Here is a 14,921-nt window from a genome sequence, read left to right on the forward strand (position 1 = left end):
GCTCACATAAAACAGTGTGACAGAGGTTTTCTGTCTGTTGGTATCAAAGAAGATAAAGTGTTTACTAGTGGCATTAAAAAGTATAAATAACCAGTTATTCTATACTAATAGTACTCACAGGAAACAAGAAGAAAACACAAGCCATTTTTATATTGACTGAAAGCATATAAAATAATAATGCATTGTAAAAATTATTAATAAAGAATACAACTCACCTACAGTTTCCAAGACCAGACATGTCATGTCACCAGCAAACATTAGAAGAGACATTTTGTGTAAATGTTTGTGCTTCTCTGATAAAATCTCTGAATGTGTCCCATTTTCTAGAGAACAGACATGGTTAGATTGGCTAGTAAGATATGACTAAAAGCTAAACTTATCAATGTCTACTTTAGTATTCATGTTAGTAAGATCTGAAGAGTAAGACATAAGAACAGAGTTGAGAATACACAGCAAAGGTATTGGACTGTCATTTGGACCGAACAAATGTGGTTGATTGGAAAAAAGTGAAGAGGAAGTAATGTTGATAGGTACAAAGTCTGATTTCATCTCAGATGAAAGGGATGTTTGGGCTTCTCTTCAACCTCCAACAGATGGATGGAGAAAACATTTTGAAAGTTGAAATTGATAAATTATTGTCACTGTAAAATTGTAGAAAGTCGTGAGGCGGGGAGTTTTTTTTATAAAGCACATATACATACCCCCCCCCCCACACACACACACACACACACACACACACACACACACACATACACACACAGAGATTTTCTCACTAAAAACTGTCTACTGATATTTTTATTTGATACTATGACACAGTAACATGAACATAAACAATATTTATTGATTTAAAATGACAAACTCATATTCACAAAAACAGTAAATGATATTGTTGGGACTAAGATTTAAATAAAAAGCAGGAGATAGTCTTAATTCTCAAAGTTCCAAGATGAACGACATGTTTTGCATTGATTCAGCTAACTTATATAAAAACACAAAGCTGCAGCAATGGTTTAATAATTAAAAATTACTTCATAAACAAACAAAACATCTTATATTCTATTTAAAAGTGCATATACTTTCAAGTTTTGTTGTTGAACAAGGTAAAAGTAAATACCTATTTTTTGGAGTCGTAAGAAATTTAAAGTACTGTTTTCACTCATCATTTAAATACTTCTCTCACTCATAAATGATGCTTGAGATTAGACAACAAAAACCTGTTTTCATCCCTTTAAAACCTAAATAAGTTCATTTTTTCTTCTTGCAGTAGTACACACATTCACTCCAGGTGGGATCCTTCTGTCTTAATGATCTGTTGGTCAGCACACCTGAAGCAGCACAATAAAGGTTTTCTGCATGTCGGTAACCCTGGAAAGAAAGTTTTTAATTTAATGAAAAACTGTGATTATAAAGTGAATTATTTTTGTGTAGGTAATTGAAACTTTGAAAATTTACCTTTATATCTGCTGTTGGTAAACTTGAGAATCCTTGAAAATCTGTTTGTCAAACAACAAAAAATGATGTTTTATTAAGAACAAAACTTTGTGAACAAAGACTTAAAAACTGAAAAAGTGCCAGCTACCTGGAGATTTAGAACTGTTTTTTATCATCAGACACACAGAGACAGCCAGTAAAACAGTCAGGATGAAGATAAATGCAAAGGATCCACCCCAAAAATAAATATCTTCATCTGCAAAGAGCACATGGCAGAAATTATTTTTCTGTAATTTTTCTGATTTGACATGTTAAGATTGAAAGTATCTTTCAACCTCCAGCCGTTACTCACAGTTTAAGTCCAGTTTGGTCCCATTTCCAAACAGAATTTGTCCGCATGAGACGAGAGCGCAGTAGTAGGTTCCAGCATGAGACACATTCAGGTTCTTCATTGGCAGGTTGAACACACAGGTGTGTGCGTTGGAGTTTCTCTCACACTGATCATTTCTGCCTCCATGACTGTAAATGAGTCCTGGATGAGAATCTTCAGAGTTTCTGAACCAGTAAACACTGTGTTCTCCATCACAGCTCCCAGTTTGTACTGTACAGTTCAGAGTCACAGAACCTCCTGGATGGATGGTCTCAGATGCTGACTGATGGACCAAAGGCTGAGTCTGAAAATCTGAACCCTCTACACTCACTGTAGTGCCCTCTGCAAACTCAAGCCTGTATAGATAGCTGCTTGCACAGTAATAAGTAGCTGAATCTGAAATGTGCACATCCGTTATCTTCAGGTGATTTTTACCTTTCTCAGCATCCAGCATGAATCGTGGATTATTATTGAATTTGTTATGAAAAGTTCCTTTTGTTTCAAACTTATAGAAGGTGGAAATTAGCTTCAGTTTCTTTTCCACATTCTTTTTATACCAGTAATATCGTGCATCAACGATATCGTCATAGAAATACTGCAGAATCAAGCTGTCTCCAGCTTTAACAGAAACAAAGGGCTTTGGCTGACGAACAGATGAGTAGGATTTCAGGTCGTTTAGCTGAGCTGTATTAAAGAGCGACAAAGGAAATATAGTCAGTAAACACATGAAAACTTGGTAAAACACTGCAAAAAACTGATAATCACTTACAAACACATATACTCACCTATGTTTCCCAAGAACAGACATGTCAGACAGAAGATCAGCTGCATGTATGTCATTGTGTCCGCATTGTCCCGGCGACTGAAAATAACCTCGACCCATTTTTCAGTCTTCATAGACAAGACAGTGTTTGATTGGCCAAGTAGAAGTGACATAATGCCTCCTGTTTTGAAAACTTGATCATGTGCATTTCCGTCATGCTGTGTCCTAAATAAATTACATGTGATTATCATCAGATTCCTTTGTAATGTTGACATTTTTAATTCCACAAAGTAGATGATAGATGACAGAAATCCCTCTTCACAAGGTTTTGCTTTAGTTTTGCTTTTGTTCTGATGTCTATATTAAGTTGCTAAAATAAAAGGCTTTTTCAACTGTGACCTCATAATGTCAGGTTATGAGTTGCTGATCTCTGACCTGCCAAAGGTACTTGGGCCTCCTGAACTAACTCTGAGGGACCAGTTACAGGGGGAGTTTAACATAGGATCAATTCAAACAGACACTAAGGGCAGCCCTGGGTCCTGTGTGGGAAATGTATGCAGTTCAGTAGACCATCGCAGCCATTAGTGTAATGCATGTCGGATTTATGTGTTATAAGTCTGACATGTTATTTATATTTTCAGAAAAACAGGAAGTAAAGGTCACTTACAACCAATGCATGCATCAACGTCTCCATTATTCAGAACAGTTATTAAACAGAAAACATTTCCAAATGCATACGATGCATGTTGTGGAATTCAGCTTAGTGACATCCCTGGCCACATTACAATGGAGGAGGTGGTAGAATACTACTAAAATTAGAACCATCTTGTTCCAAAATGATGCAGAAAAACTGGTCCAGGCATTTATCACTTTTAGGCTGGACTATTGCAATTCGTTTATTATCTGGATGTGTTTCTGGTTTTACACAATGAATGTATTTGTTTCTGTTCCGTTGCTGTTGTTGCTGTAGTGTACAGCGCTTTGGGGTCCTTGGACTAGATAAAGCGCTATATAAGTGCAAGCCATTTACCATTTACCATTTACCATTTGCTCTTTGTCACTAGAGGGCACTACTGCAATAGCATTTGCAGAAGAGAGCCTGTAGAAAGGATGAAAAGATTACAGGTAATGGAGTATCCACAGTTGCTGGAATAAAGTTCCTCAGTTTAAATCATTGTCACTTATTTTATTACAACCATCACAACAAGATTGGTGAAGAGGATGAACACTGCCTGCCCAGTGTGTTGGGGGCTCTCTGTTCACTGCATTCCTTTAACTTTGTGTCTCCAGGTGACATATACAAAACTTTTGCTTTCCTTGTTTTCCTTCTTTTCTTTTTTCCTTCTTCCCTACACAGTCTTTCTGTCTTTCTGCTACACAAAGCCTCACCCACACAAAGAAGAAGAGGATGAGGGCTGCAGGGCTGAGTCCACTGCTTTTCCTGCATCATTCTGGTGAGCCTTCTTTACTATTTACAACAGGGTAGATATTTCACAAATACATAATACATGCTTGTCATAAATGCTATAGGAGACACATGGTTGGATGCAAGATGATCTACCATTTTACTATACTGCTTAGGTACAGAAAGATAACTTCTGTTCTATACACAACCAGAACAAAGTACAACATTTAAAGAGGCTATGAAAGACATTTTATCCCCAAAGTCAATGTATTGGTGTGCAGACACACATTCAGATAGTGTTACATACTGTGAGCCAGTATGTCACCTCTCTCAAGAACATTAGCAGCATCATGTGGTTTTTGAGTGATGAAAAGTGAACTACTAAGAGATCAGCACATTGCTAATACTTATCTCAGTGCTGTTAAGCATAGGTTACTGCTAGAAGAAGACCTCACACTTTACAAAGCTTTAACCATCACATAACAAGTGGAAGCAGCAGTTAAAAATGTTACACTGCTCTCAGGTACGAGTACAGTCCTGTCTGCACTTGCACTGACTGCAGATGCTGCAAATGCTTGTTTGAGGGGGAAAAGGAGCACAAGAGGCTCAATCTGAATAGTGTTAAACTGATGGCTGCAACTTTTGATAAAATTGCATGTCAAATGAACATCGAAACACCACAAAGAAACCCACAGGTCCTTGAGGTAATTGTAGACTCTGGAAATTCTGTATCTATTTAACCAGAACCTGTCAACAGGTAACATTTTGCACACTGCCCACTGACAAAGTTAGTTAAACTAGTCACATGCAAATGGTGATGGCACAACACACAAAGGAGACTTGAGGCTTTGTGCTGATCTTTGTGAACCAAAGAGAAATGTGATAATGTACTTTCATGCTCTGCCTAATATGGAGGACCTGTTCATAGAACTGGCTGGTGCCACACATTTTAGCCGGATAAATTTAAGGTCAGTTTACCAGCATTCGTCTCCTCAGCCTAATAGCCACAATTTTACTCTTTTCATAATGCATGAATGACTTTTTCAGTTTGGATTTGCTTCCAAAATATGATGAACACAGGTCTAAAAGATTTGCCAGGAATACAGAACTATTTAGAGGAATCTGAGGAACCTGAATTAAAAGCTTGCTGAAAACATACTGATAGCTAAGAAAAAAAAATACTGAAAACAGGTCAATTCAAAAATTTTCATGAACCAGTAGATGGATTTCAATCAAACTCTCAGAAGTAATATTTAACTTCAACTTCAACTGATTAACTTTTGGAGCCAATCCAGTTAAAGATGGCTGCCTCAGCTAAACAACCTCAGTAATTAGAAAAATTACTATTATTCAATCAATTTTACAAATATAGAGCTCATAATAGGTGTGGTAATGGCTGAGACTGATCTCTCACTTGTACTTGAAGCATTAACTTTTGTAGCAAGATTTGTTTATAAAAAATTACCATTAATTACTGGAGTTAACTCTGTCTTACTGTTAAATATCTGGTGAACCAATAGAGCTTAATGAAACTCAGAAAGTAATCAGTGTATGTACCTTTACAACTTATTATTTTTTGGAGTCAGACCAATTCAACACGGCTGCTGCAGCTGACTGACATTAGCCAACACAAACATGTCTCAAACTCTTTACAAAAATTGAGCTAAATACTTAACAAAACCCACACATGCAAGACACATTTTTAATCTTTTTTACACCAAAAGCATTCGATGTTTTCGAAGACCCTGTATGTAAATCCACACTACGTCCTGATTCTACATGTATTTGTCCAATTTTAGTGAAGACCAGTTTCTGAATGTATGGGTTAGATTAGAAAGAAAAGTTTTTCATATGGATGAAACAAAACACAAAAAATATAGAAACATTGCTTTTTAAGGAAACAAAATGCAAGAAAGAATGTAAAAACAAACTGAATAAAACCAATAAAAGGTCAAAACTGTGTTCATTACCAAACTTTATCTAAGCCTTAGGAAATGCTTTTTGCTTTTTGTTTTGTATGTAGATAAAAAAAAACAAAAAACAAACTTAACTGCATAAAATTCACTGACAAATTTATCTCTTTATAAAAACAATCCTAAATGATAAAGCAAGATTACATCTCATGGTTTACACCAGAATAAACACAGTCATTCCTGGAGCTCTTCCTCTGGCTTTTTGATCTCATGGACCCCCTTACATCTATAGATGCATAATGGAGGTTGTCTAAGCCTTGGTTGTTACCCTGAAAACAAGTCATGCAAGAACAGTTCACAATAAAAATCCAAGCATACTTGTCAAGGTGTTTCAAAATTAACCTAAAGATGAATTCTTTCTAGACTGTAGATTTAAATCTTACCTCTGTTGAAGCTGTGGTGATAGCAGGAAAACTGGGCTCTGGTTTCAAACACAGACATCAGTTTTTATTTTTAAAAAATATGTTCAGTGAAGTCAAAATTTAAGAGAGTTTTTGTTATGGTACCTGTGGCTTGGGAGCAAGGCTTTTTTGTAAGTTTGTACACTGAGAAAATGAGTGAAAGAACCAGAATGGTAGTCAGTGATCCAGCCATGAAAGATACCAAGGGGTCCAACCTGCCTGCAGATATGAAAGCATTAATAAAGAAACCTTCAGCTACCTACTTTAGTAGTCTCCAAGGTGGATCATCAATACCTCAACTGCTTGCATCTTCACTGTTCCGCCTGTCTTCCTCTCATTCTCTTATGCTTCTACTGACTTTCATGCTTCTTCTGTACAGAGCAATCCTCTACTTCTCCAGGATCTCTTCCACCTGCTCCCTACTCTCACTGCAGATCACATTGTTTGATAGCCATCATAGTCCATGGTGACTTTTGCCTGACCTGTCCATTACTAATCAAGAAGGAGCTCAGTTTATTTCTGATGTAATCCACCCCCACATGCCCATCTTGAACCCATCTATATTTATATTTACATTTCTGGAACACAAATGGAAACTTACTAAGACTTTTACTCACAAGAGAAGTCCAAGGTGGTCCCATTTCCAAACACTATGTGTCCGCATGAGACGAGAGCGCAGTAGTAGGTTCCAGCATGAGACACATTCAGGTTCTTCATTGGCAGGTTGAACACACAGGTGTGTGCGTTGGAGTTTCTCTCACACTGATCATTTCTGCCTCCATGACTGTAAATGAGTCCTGGATGAGAATCTTCAGAGTTTCTGAACCAGTAAACACTGTGTTCTCCATCACAGCTCCCAGTTTGTACTGTACAGTTCAGAGTCACAGAACCTCCTGGATGGATGGTGCCAGACGCTGTCTGATGGACCAAAGCCTGGATGTTAGAACTTGAATCTGTAACACTGACTGCCGTACCTTCAGCAAAAGTCACAACTTGTGCATAGTTTAATACACAGTAGTAGGTAGCTGAGTCTGAAACTTTCAGATCTGAAATTGTCAGTTGACTTCTCTGGTTTTCTCTTGCCAGACTGAATCGTGGATTGTTCTTGAATTCATCGTAAAAAATAGTACGTGTACTATACACAAAGACACTAGCGATTAGCTTTGGTCTCTGTCCCAGAGTTTGCTTGTACCAGCAGATCCATGCTGAGTCATCACCTTCATAGAAACAATGTAAATTCACTTTGTCACCAACATGAGCTGATATAAACCTGCTGTCCTGATGAACAGATGAGGCAGATGTCAGATTAAACTCCTGAACTGAAAAAAAGCACAATCAATACATTGTGGCAAAATTCAGTATGGCCATACACAAAACAATACTTTAAATTACTATTAAAAATTATACTAAAAACCAAAACACATCTCACCCATTGTCCCTAAAATCAAACACGCCAGACAGAAGACAAACTGTGCAGATGCCATTGTGTTCGGATTATTGAGCTGAATGGAAAGAAGCTTCTTTTTGTCTTCCTTTTTTGTGAAGGAACACTGCATTTCATTGGTCAGAATGAAATGACATAACATGTCCTATTTAGGAAACAACCATGTTTCACAGCTACTTGTGGTGTCAACTTTTGCTTTTGAGAAGGTTAGCTCAGTTAAAGGAACATGAAGAACAGTGAAATTGTTTACTTGTCTATTATTTATAACCCATGGCATACCAATTTATATTTTTTGTGCAGTTTAAAAAACAAGGTAGAATTTTATCAAACATCATTCAGCAAAGAAAACATAATATCTGATTTTAAAAATGTATGAATTGCATTTTGACTGAGGCATCATATAACTTAGGAGTCACATTTTTATTGACAGACAACTTTTGCTCTTCTCAGAACACTGCTGTAAGAGATTTAGCTCAATGAAGCTATCACTTTGAAAAAAATATTTAAATCTTTCTTTCAACTGGAAAGTAATATCACTGGTATATCATTAGATTTGTTATATTATTTAGCTTTCCTTAATAAAACTGTACCAACCTGTGTTATTTGGAGGTGGTGCATGAAATGAGAGGCGTCTTCCTGGATCCTCTAAGAAACACAGGAGTAAGAACCATCGACACCAACATTCTGTTGAATGCTAAAAGCTCAAGAGCGTGGAACCCTGGAGGTGGGAACTCTGGAGCCTCAGACAGGAATAGAAGGCAGCGGCCCAGACACAGGAGCAGAAGGCGGTGGCAATGACCCTGGAAATATGGAGCCAGACTTGAGAACACTTGGGAACATAAAGCCAGAGAGACATGGAGCCAGGCTTGGGAGCCCTTGGAGACATGAGTGTCCATCCTTACATAGACAAAGTGAGAGGCAGCATCAACCCTGACCCTCTCAGAGGCCAAGTGAGGGGTGTTGTTGTCCTTGACCCCCTCTGGAGCAGCCAGATGAGAGACATTGTAGCCGACCCCCACTGAGACAGAGGCAACTAGGGAGCAAGGAACTCTGGAAGACTTTGGCACAGTGCCCCCTGGAGACCTTGAGGAGTGGGGTCTAGGAGATGCTGAGGCCATCCCTATGCTGCAAGAAACCTGGACTTGCAGCAGAGGAAAGCTGTTTATGGATCCAAGTTGAGATATCCAGGAGTTTGGCGGGGGAAATCTCTGAGGCTTACAGGTGAGGTTTCCAGTCTTCCAGGGCTCCAAGACTGAAGCTGACACTGGGGACTCTGGAGAGGACTCAGCAGCAAGGACTGGAACCTGTGGAGTTGGCACTTGAGACACAGGAGAGGCTTTAGCTGATGCAGAGCTAGCCCTCAATGGTGTCTGCGTCTGCAAGACGCTGGAGACATAGGAGAAGCTGCAGCCAGCACAAGAGACACAGGTGGGCCAGGCTAGAGAGCATGAAGGTACAGGAACTGGAGAGCAGGGAGGGAACTGATGACAAAGGGGAAGACATCAAGAAGAGCAAGCCCAATCAGAGTCCCACTGTCTGGGGACTAGAGGCTTAATAGCCAGACATGTTCCCCAGAAAGGTGATCACCTTTCCTGCTCATTGTCCAATTGCCAGACATGGGTGTTCTTCTTGGGATTCTTCACCTGCATGCCACTCCACTGAAATGCAGACAGCCTTCCCTTCTCCTCTCTTTCTTTCTGTGAAGTCTTATCCGCTTCTTTGGCCAGGTACTCAAACAGTGTCATCTACCTGCTGAGTTTCTTTGCTGGCAGGTTTATTCTGTAACGTTTATTTATTGTTGGAACCAGAATGCAAGTAGACTTGAAAGGATTCAAAATAACAGATTTTTTTTTAAAGATAAACAAAAAAGGCAGATGTGGCAGCAAACAAAGGACTTACTTGACAATTGATCACAGGAGCACAAGGGGGTAGACACAATGAGACAAAGCTGACTGTGGCATTAAACCAACATCACAGAAACAATGAACCAGTAAGGATATGAAGGAAGTAACTGAATATAAAGGGCTGAGGGTAAGTAGAAGACAGAATCTAGCTGGAGACAGTTAATGGGAAACAGGTGAAGTGGCATGGCAGGCTGACTAGAAAACTACTGAGTTGAGGGCGAGTGAATAGTGGCACACAGAGCACAGAGAGCAAATGAAGCATAACTATACAAGAACATATTTATAAAGAAACATAAGAAAAAAACTTTACACAAAAATCACAAGAATACAAACATGAAAATCAAATACAGAAAATCAACAACACAAAATACCCAAATCCTGACAGTCTTATTGATGTTCCAGTAAGACTAGACTGCTGTTAAATATAACGTGATCGCCCACTAGTTTTAGTGGTGTCTGGTTTAAATAGAACTTGTATAGGAGTGTTATGTAATACTCCTACATCCTGCTGAGACCTCTGCACCTGTTGCATCAGCAGAGACCGAGACGTAACTTTTTCCATTACTTTTCTACTTATATAAATGCAACGTTTTAATCAAAATTTGTTTTTTCTTCACTCTGCTTTACTCTCCATGATTACATTTGCAATCATTTCTACCAATAACCATGTGTTATCTTTTATCTTCAAATGGAAACTAAACCTTGTATTTCTGTCTCATTCTTGTCCTCTCAATCCCCAGCCAGTTGAAATAGATAGCTGTCCATCCTGGTTCTGCTGGAGGTTTCTTTCCACTGTCTCCCACCCATGCTTGATCAGGATGGTGGAACCGAAGTGAAAATTGTTAGTTTGAAATTATTGAGGATTTTTTCTAATCCACATAGGGTCAAAATATAAAGCACAAATATAAGTAAACACCACCACTAATATTTGGTTAAATGTCCCTTAGCAAGTTGCACCTGCACCACACATTTTCTGTAATCATCAACAGGCTGGCTGATATTTGACCACTCTTCTTGGTAGAATTAGTTGATTTTCTGGTATGGACTCAAGTTTTAAGCATAGTCATAGTTCACATATTTTCAATTGACTTGAGGACGCTGCTTTAAGAGGCCATTACAGAGGCTTATTGTTAGTCTGTTTTATCCAGAAACCAGTTCTGATGTGTGTTGAAGATCATTGTTATGTTGAAACATATTGGTGTCCAAGTATCAGCTGTCTAGCTGTTGATTCAAGTTTAGGTTGAAGAATTTTAAGGTAGTCCTCCTTTATTCCATTCATTTTGTGCAGTGCACTAGAACCACAGCATGATGCTACCCACCACCATGGTGACAGTTGCTATGGTGTTCTTAGTCTACCTAATGTTGTGGATGTGATTATATTGCATTTTAATTTGACTGAATTGACTATAAAGGAATTTTAATCTGGCTCTGCTTTGAACTGCATTTATGATTTAGACTTATTATTTGTACAGTGCCCAGAGGTGACTTTTGTTGTGAAATGCTGCTATAAAAAATAAACTGAAATGAATTAAATACCCGATAAAAGGTATTTGTGATCAAAGGTGCTGGGGCTGTTAGAAGAGACCTAGATAGTGTTTTAGAAATTATAATTAGAAAACATACACATGATAATGTACCCTCTGGATCCCCAAAGAGAAGGTGGAGATTGACACTGAGGAGATGAAAAGGATGTTTGAGCTTCTCCCAACCTCCAATAGATGGATGGAGAAAACATTTAGAAAGTTTGAATTGATAAACTATTGTCACTGTAAAATTGTAGAAAGTCATAACGCGTGAAGTTTTTAAAAAGAACATATACATCCACCCACACACACACACACACACATGCAACCCTCCCACCCCACCCCACACACACACGCACACACATTCTCACTTGTCTTTCAGATTTTTTACTTAAAAACTGTCTTCTGATATTTTAATTTGGTACTATAACTCAGTAACATGAACATAAACAATATTTATTGATTTAAAATGACAAACTCATATTCACAAAAACAGTAAATGATATTGTTGGGACTAGGATTTAAATAAAAAGCAGGAGATAGTCTTAATTCTCAAAGTTCCAAGATGAACGACATGTTTTGCATTGATTCAGCTAACTTATATAAAAACACAAAGCTGCAGCAATGGTTTAATAATTAAAAATTACTTCATAAACAAACAAAACATCTTATATTCTATTTAAAAGTGCATATACTTTCAAGTTTTGTTGTTGAACAAGGTAAAAGTAAATACCTATTTTTTGGAGTCGTAAGAAATTTAAAGTACTGTTTTCACTCATCATTTAAATACTTCTCTCACTCATAAATGATGCTTGAGATTAGACAACAAAAACCTGTTTTCATCCCTTTAAAACCTAAATAAGTTCATTTTTTCTTCTTGCAGTAGTACACACATTCACTCCAGGTGGGATCCTTCTGTCTTAATGATCTGTTGGTCAGCACACCTGAAGCAGCACAATAAAGGTTTTCTGCATGTCGGTAACCCTGGAAAGAAAGTTTTTAATTTAATGAAAAACTGTGATTATAAAGTGAATTATTTTTGTGTAGGTAATTGAAACTTTGAAAATTTACCTTTATATCTGCTGTTGGTAAACTTGAGAATCCTTGAAAATCTGTTTGTCAAACAACAAAAAATGATGTTTTATTAAGAACAAAACTTTGTGAACAAAGACTTAAAAACTGAAAAAGTGCCAGCTACCTGGAGATTTAGAACTGTTTTTTATCATCAGACACACAGAGACAGCCAGTAAAACAGTCAGGATGAAGATAAATGCAAAGGATCCACCCCAAAAATAAATATCTTCATCTGCAAAGAGCACATGGCAGAAATTATTTTTCTGTAATTTTTCTGATTTGACATGTTAAGATTGAAAGTATCTTTCAACCTCCAGCCGTTACTCACAGTTTAAGTCCAGTTTGGTCCCATTTCCAAACAGAATTTGTCCGCATGAGACGAGAGCGCAGTAGTAGGTTCCAGCATGAGACACATTCAGGTTCTTCATTGGCAGGTTGAACACACAGGTGTGTGCGTTGGAGTTTCTCTCACACTGATCATTTCTGCCTCCATGACTGTAAATGAGTCCTGGATGAGAATCTTCAGAGTTTCTGAACCAGTAAACACTGTGTTCTCCATCACAGCTCCCAGTTTGTACTGTACAGTTCAGAGTCACAGAACCTCCTGGATGGATGGTGCCAGACGCTGTCTGATGGACCAAAGCCTGGATGTTAGAACTTGAATCTGTAACACTGACTGCCGTACCTTCAGCAAAAGTCACAACTTGTGCATAGTTTAATACACAGTAGTAGGTAGCTGAGTCTGAAACTTTCAGATCTGAAATTGTCAGTTGACTTCTCTGGTTTTCTCTTGCCAGACTGAATCGTGGATTGTTCTTGAATTCATCGTAAAAAATAGTACGTGTACTATACACAAAGACACTAGCGATTAGCTTTGGTCTCTGTCCCAGAGTTTGCTTGTACCAGCAGATCCATGCTGAGTCATCACCTTCATAGAAACAATGTAAATTCACTTTGTCACCAACATGAGCTGATATAAACCTGCTGTCCTGATGAACAGATGAGGCAGATGTCAGATTAAACTCCTGAACTGAAAAAAAGCACAATCAATACATTGTGGCAAAATTCAGTATGGCCATACACAAAACAATACTTTAAATTACTATTAAAAATTATACTAAAAACCAAAACACATCTCACCCATTGTCCCTAAAATCAAACACGCCAGACAGAAGACAAACTGTGCAGATGCCATTGTGTTCGGATTATTGAGCTGAATGGAAAGAAGCTTCTTTTTGTCTTCCTTTTTTGTGAAGGAACACTGCATTTCATTGGTCAGAATGAAATGACATAACATGTCCTATTTAGGAAACAACCATGTTTCACAGCTACTTGTGGTGTCAACTTTTGCTTTTGAGAAGGTTAGCTCAGTTAAAGGAACATGAAGAACAGTGAAATTGTTTACTTGTCTATTATTTATAACCCATGGCATACCAATTTATATTTTTTGTGCAGTTTAAAAAACAAGGTAGAATTTTATCAAACATCATTCAGCAAAGAAAACATAATATCTGATTTTAAAAATGTATGAATTGCATTTTGACTGAGGCATCATATAACTTAGGAGTCACATTTTTATTGACAGACAACTTTTGTTCTTCTCAGAACACTGCTGTAAGAGATTTAGCTCAATGAAGCTATCAGTTTAGAAAATAATATTTTAATCCTTCATTTCAACTGAAAAGTAATTTTATATTATTTAGTGTTGCTATATTCTTTAGCTCGCCTTAATAAAACCGTACAAACTTGTGGTATTCGGTGGTGGTGGATGAAATTAGTATCCTCCTGGACCCTCTCGACAGCAGTGAGAGGGTCTAGGTATGAGACCTTGGTGCAGAGCCGGCTTGAGACCTTGTGAAGTGGGGTTTTGGACATGCTGAGGCCGGCCTTCTGACACCTCTGTATTGGTTGCACCAGCAGACACTAAGACTAATCTTTTTCAGTTCCTTTTCTACTTATACAAATGCAACGTTATAATCAAAATTTATTTTTCCTTCACTCTGCTTTACTCTCTATGTTTACATTTGCCATTATTGCTACCAATAACCTTGCATTCCCTCTTATCTTCCAATAGAGACTACACTATACATATACACACACACACACACACACACATATATATATATATATATATATATATTATTATTATTTTGTTCACTCACAATCTAATTTGGACTTTGTAGACTTTTTTGTCATTTTTTCTAGTCATAGAATTCATAGAGTGTATTTCAAATCAAAGAATGCAGAATCCCACTTTTTCCTCTGCTATTGTCTGGAACATCAGTTATGCATGGAATCTTGTTACTACAGCCCATCACCATAAAAGGTGGGCAATCATGTAATTACCAATATTTTTGTGTTTGTGTTCATTTGTCTGCCTGTTAGCAAAATATTTCATGAAACTGTGGATGTTTAAAATTAAACTCTCAGAAAGTAATTATTAAATGTGCATCTACAACTGAATAACTCTGGGAATCAATTCAAGATGGCCGCCAGAGCTTATCAGCTATAGCAAACACAAAAATTGCTGTAACTGTCAATCTTACAACTATTAGGCTAAGATTTGATGAGAGTCGTCCTAAACCTAAACAAACCCTGAATTCTAATACATCTCTCAGTATTGTACATAATCT

General features: G+C 37.7%; 2 protein-coding genes across 3 annotated transcripts; both read right to left on the reverse strand.

Annotated features, from left to right (window-relative positions):
* Window positions 1-799: 799 nt before the first annotated feature.
* On the reverse strand, window positions 800-8,059 carry LOC108244248 (signal-regulatory protein beta-2-like). 2 transcript variants are annotated; one of them, XR_005233372.1, is made up of 6 exons: window positions 7,773-8,059; window positions 6,961-7,662; window positions 6,449-6,562; window positions 6,326-6,363; window positions 2,587-6,211; window positions 2,349-2,485 (listed from the first exon to the last, which is right to left on the reverse strand). XR_005233372.1 is itself a non-coding variant. In XM_017430260.3 (5 exons), the coding sequence occupies exons 1-5, from the start codon at window positions 2,837-2,839 to the stop codon at window positions 1,246-1,248; spliced, it is 1,224 nt and encodes a 407-aa protein (XP_017285749.2). In that variant the 5' UTR covers window positions 2,840-6,082; the 3' UTR covers window positions 800-1,245. The 2 variants fall into 2 exon arrangements, 1 of the variants encoding a protein (XP_017285749.2); XM_017430260.3 differs by lacking the exons at window positions 6,326-6,363; window positions 6,449-6,562; window positions 6,961-7,662; window positions 7,773-8,059 and adding exons at window positions 800-1,365; window positions 1,453-1,493; window positions 1,580-1,687 and having other exon boundaries at window positions 1,784-2,485; window positions 2,587-6,082.
* Window positions 8,060-11,653: 3,594 nt separating this feature from the next.
* On the reverse strand, window positions 11,654-13,703 carry LOC108244251. Its single transcript, XM_017430264.3, has 5 exons — window positions 13,429-13,703; window positions 12,617-13,318; window positions 12,413-12,520; window positions 12,286-12,326; window positions 11,654-12,198 (listed from the first exon to the last, which is right to left on the reverse strand). Exons 1-5 carry the CDS (start codon window positions 13,583-13,585, stop codon window positions 12,079-12,081), a joined length of 1,128 nt encoding a protein of 375 aa, XP_017285753.2. The 5' UTR covers window positions 13,586-13,703; the 3' UTR covers window positions 11,654-12,078.
* Window positions 13,704-14,921: the final 1,218 nt, after the last annotated feature.

The sequence above is a fragment of the Kryptolebias marmoratus genome, linkage group LG7 (genome assembly GCF_001649575.2).
Source record: "Kryptolebias marmoratus isolate JLee-2015 linkage group LG7, ASM164957v2, whole genome shotgun sequence".
Taxonomy (NCBI): Eukaryota; Metazoa; Chordata; class Actinopteri; order Cyprinodontiformes; family Rivulidae; genus Kryptolebias; species Kryptolebias marmoratus.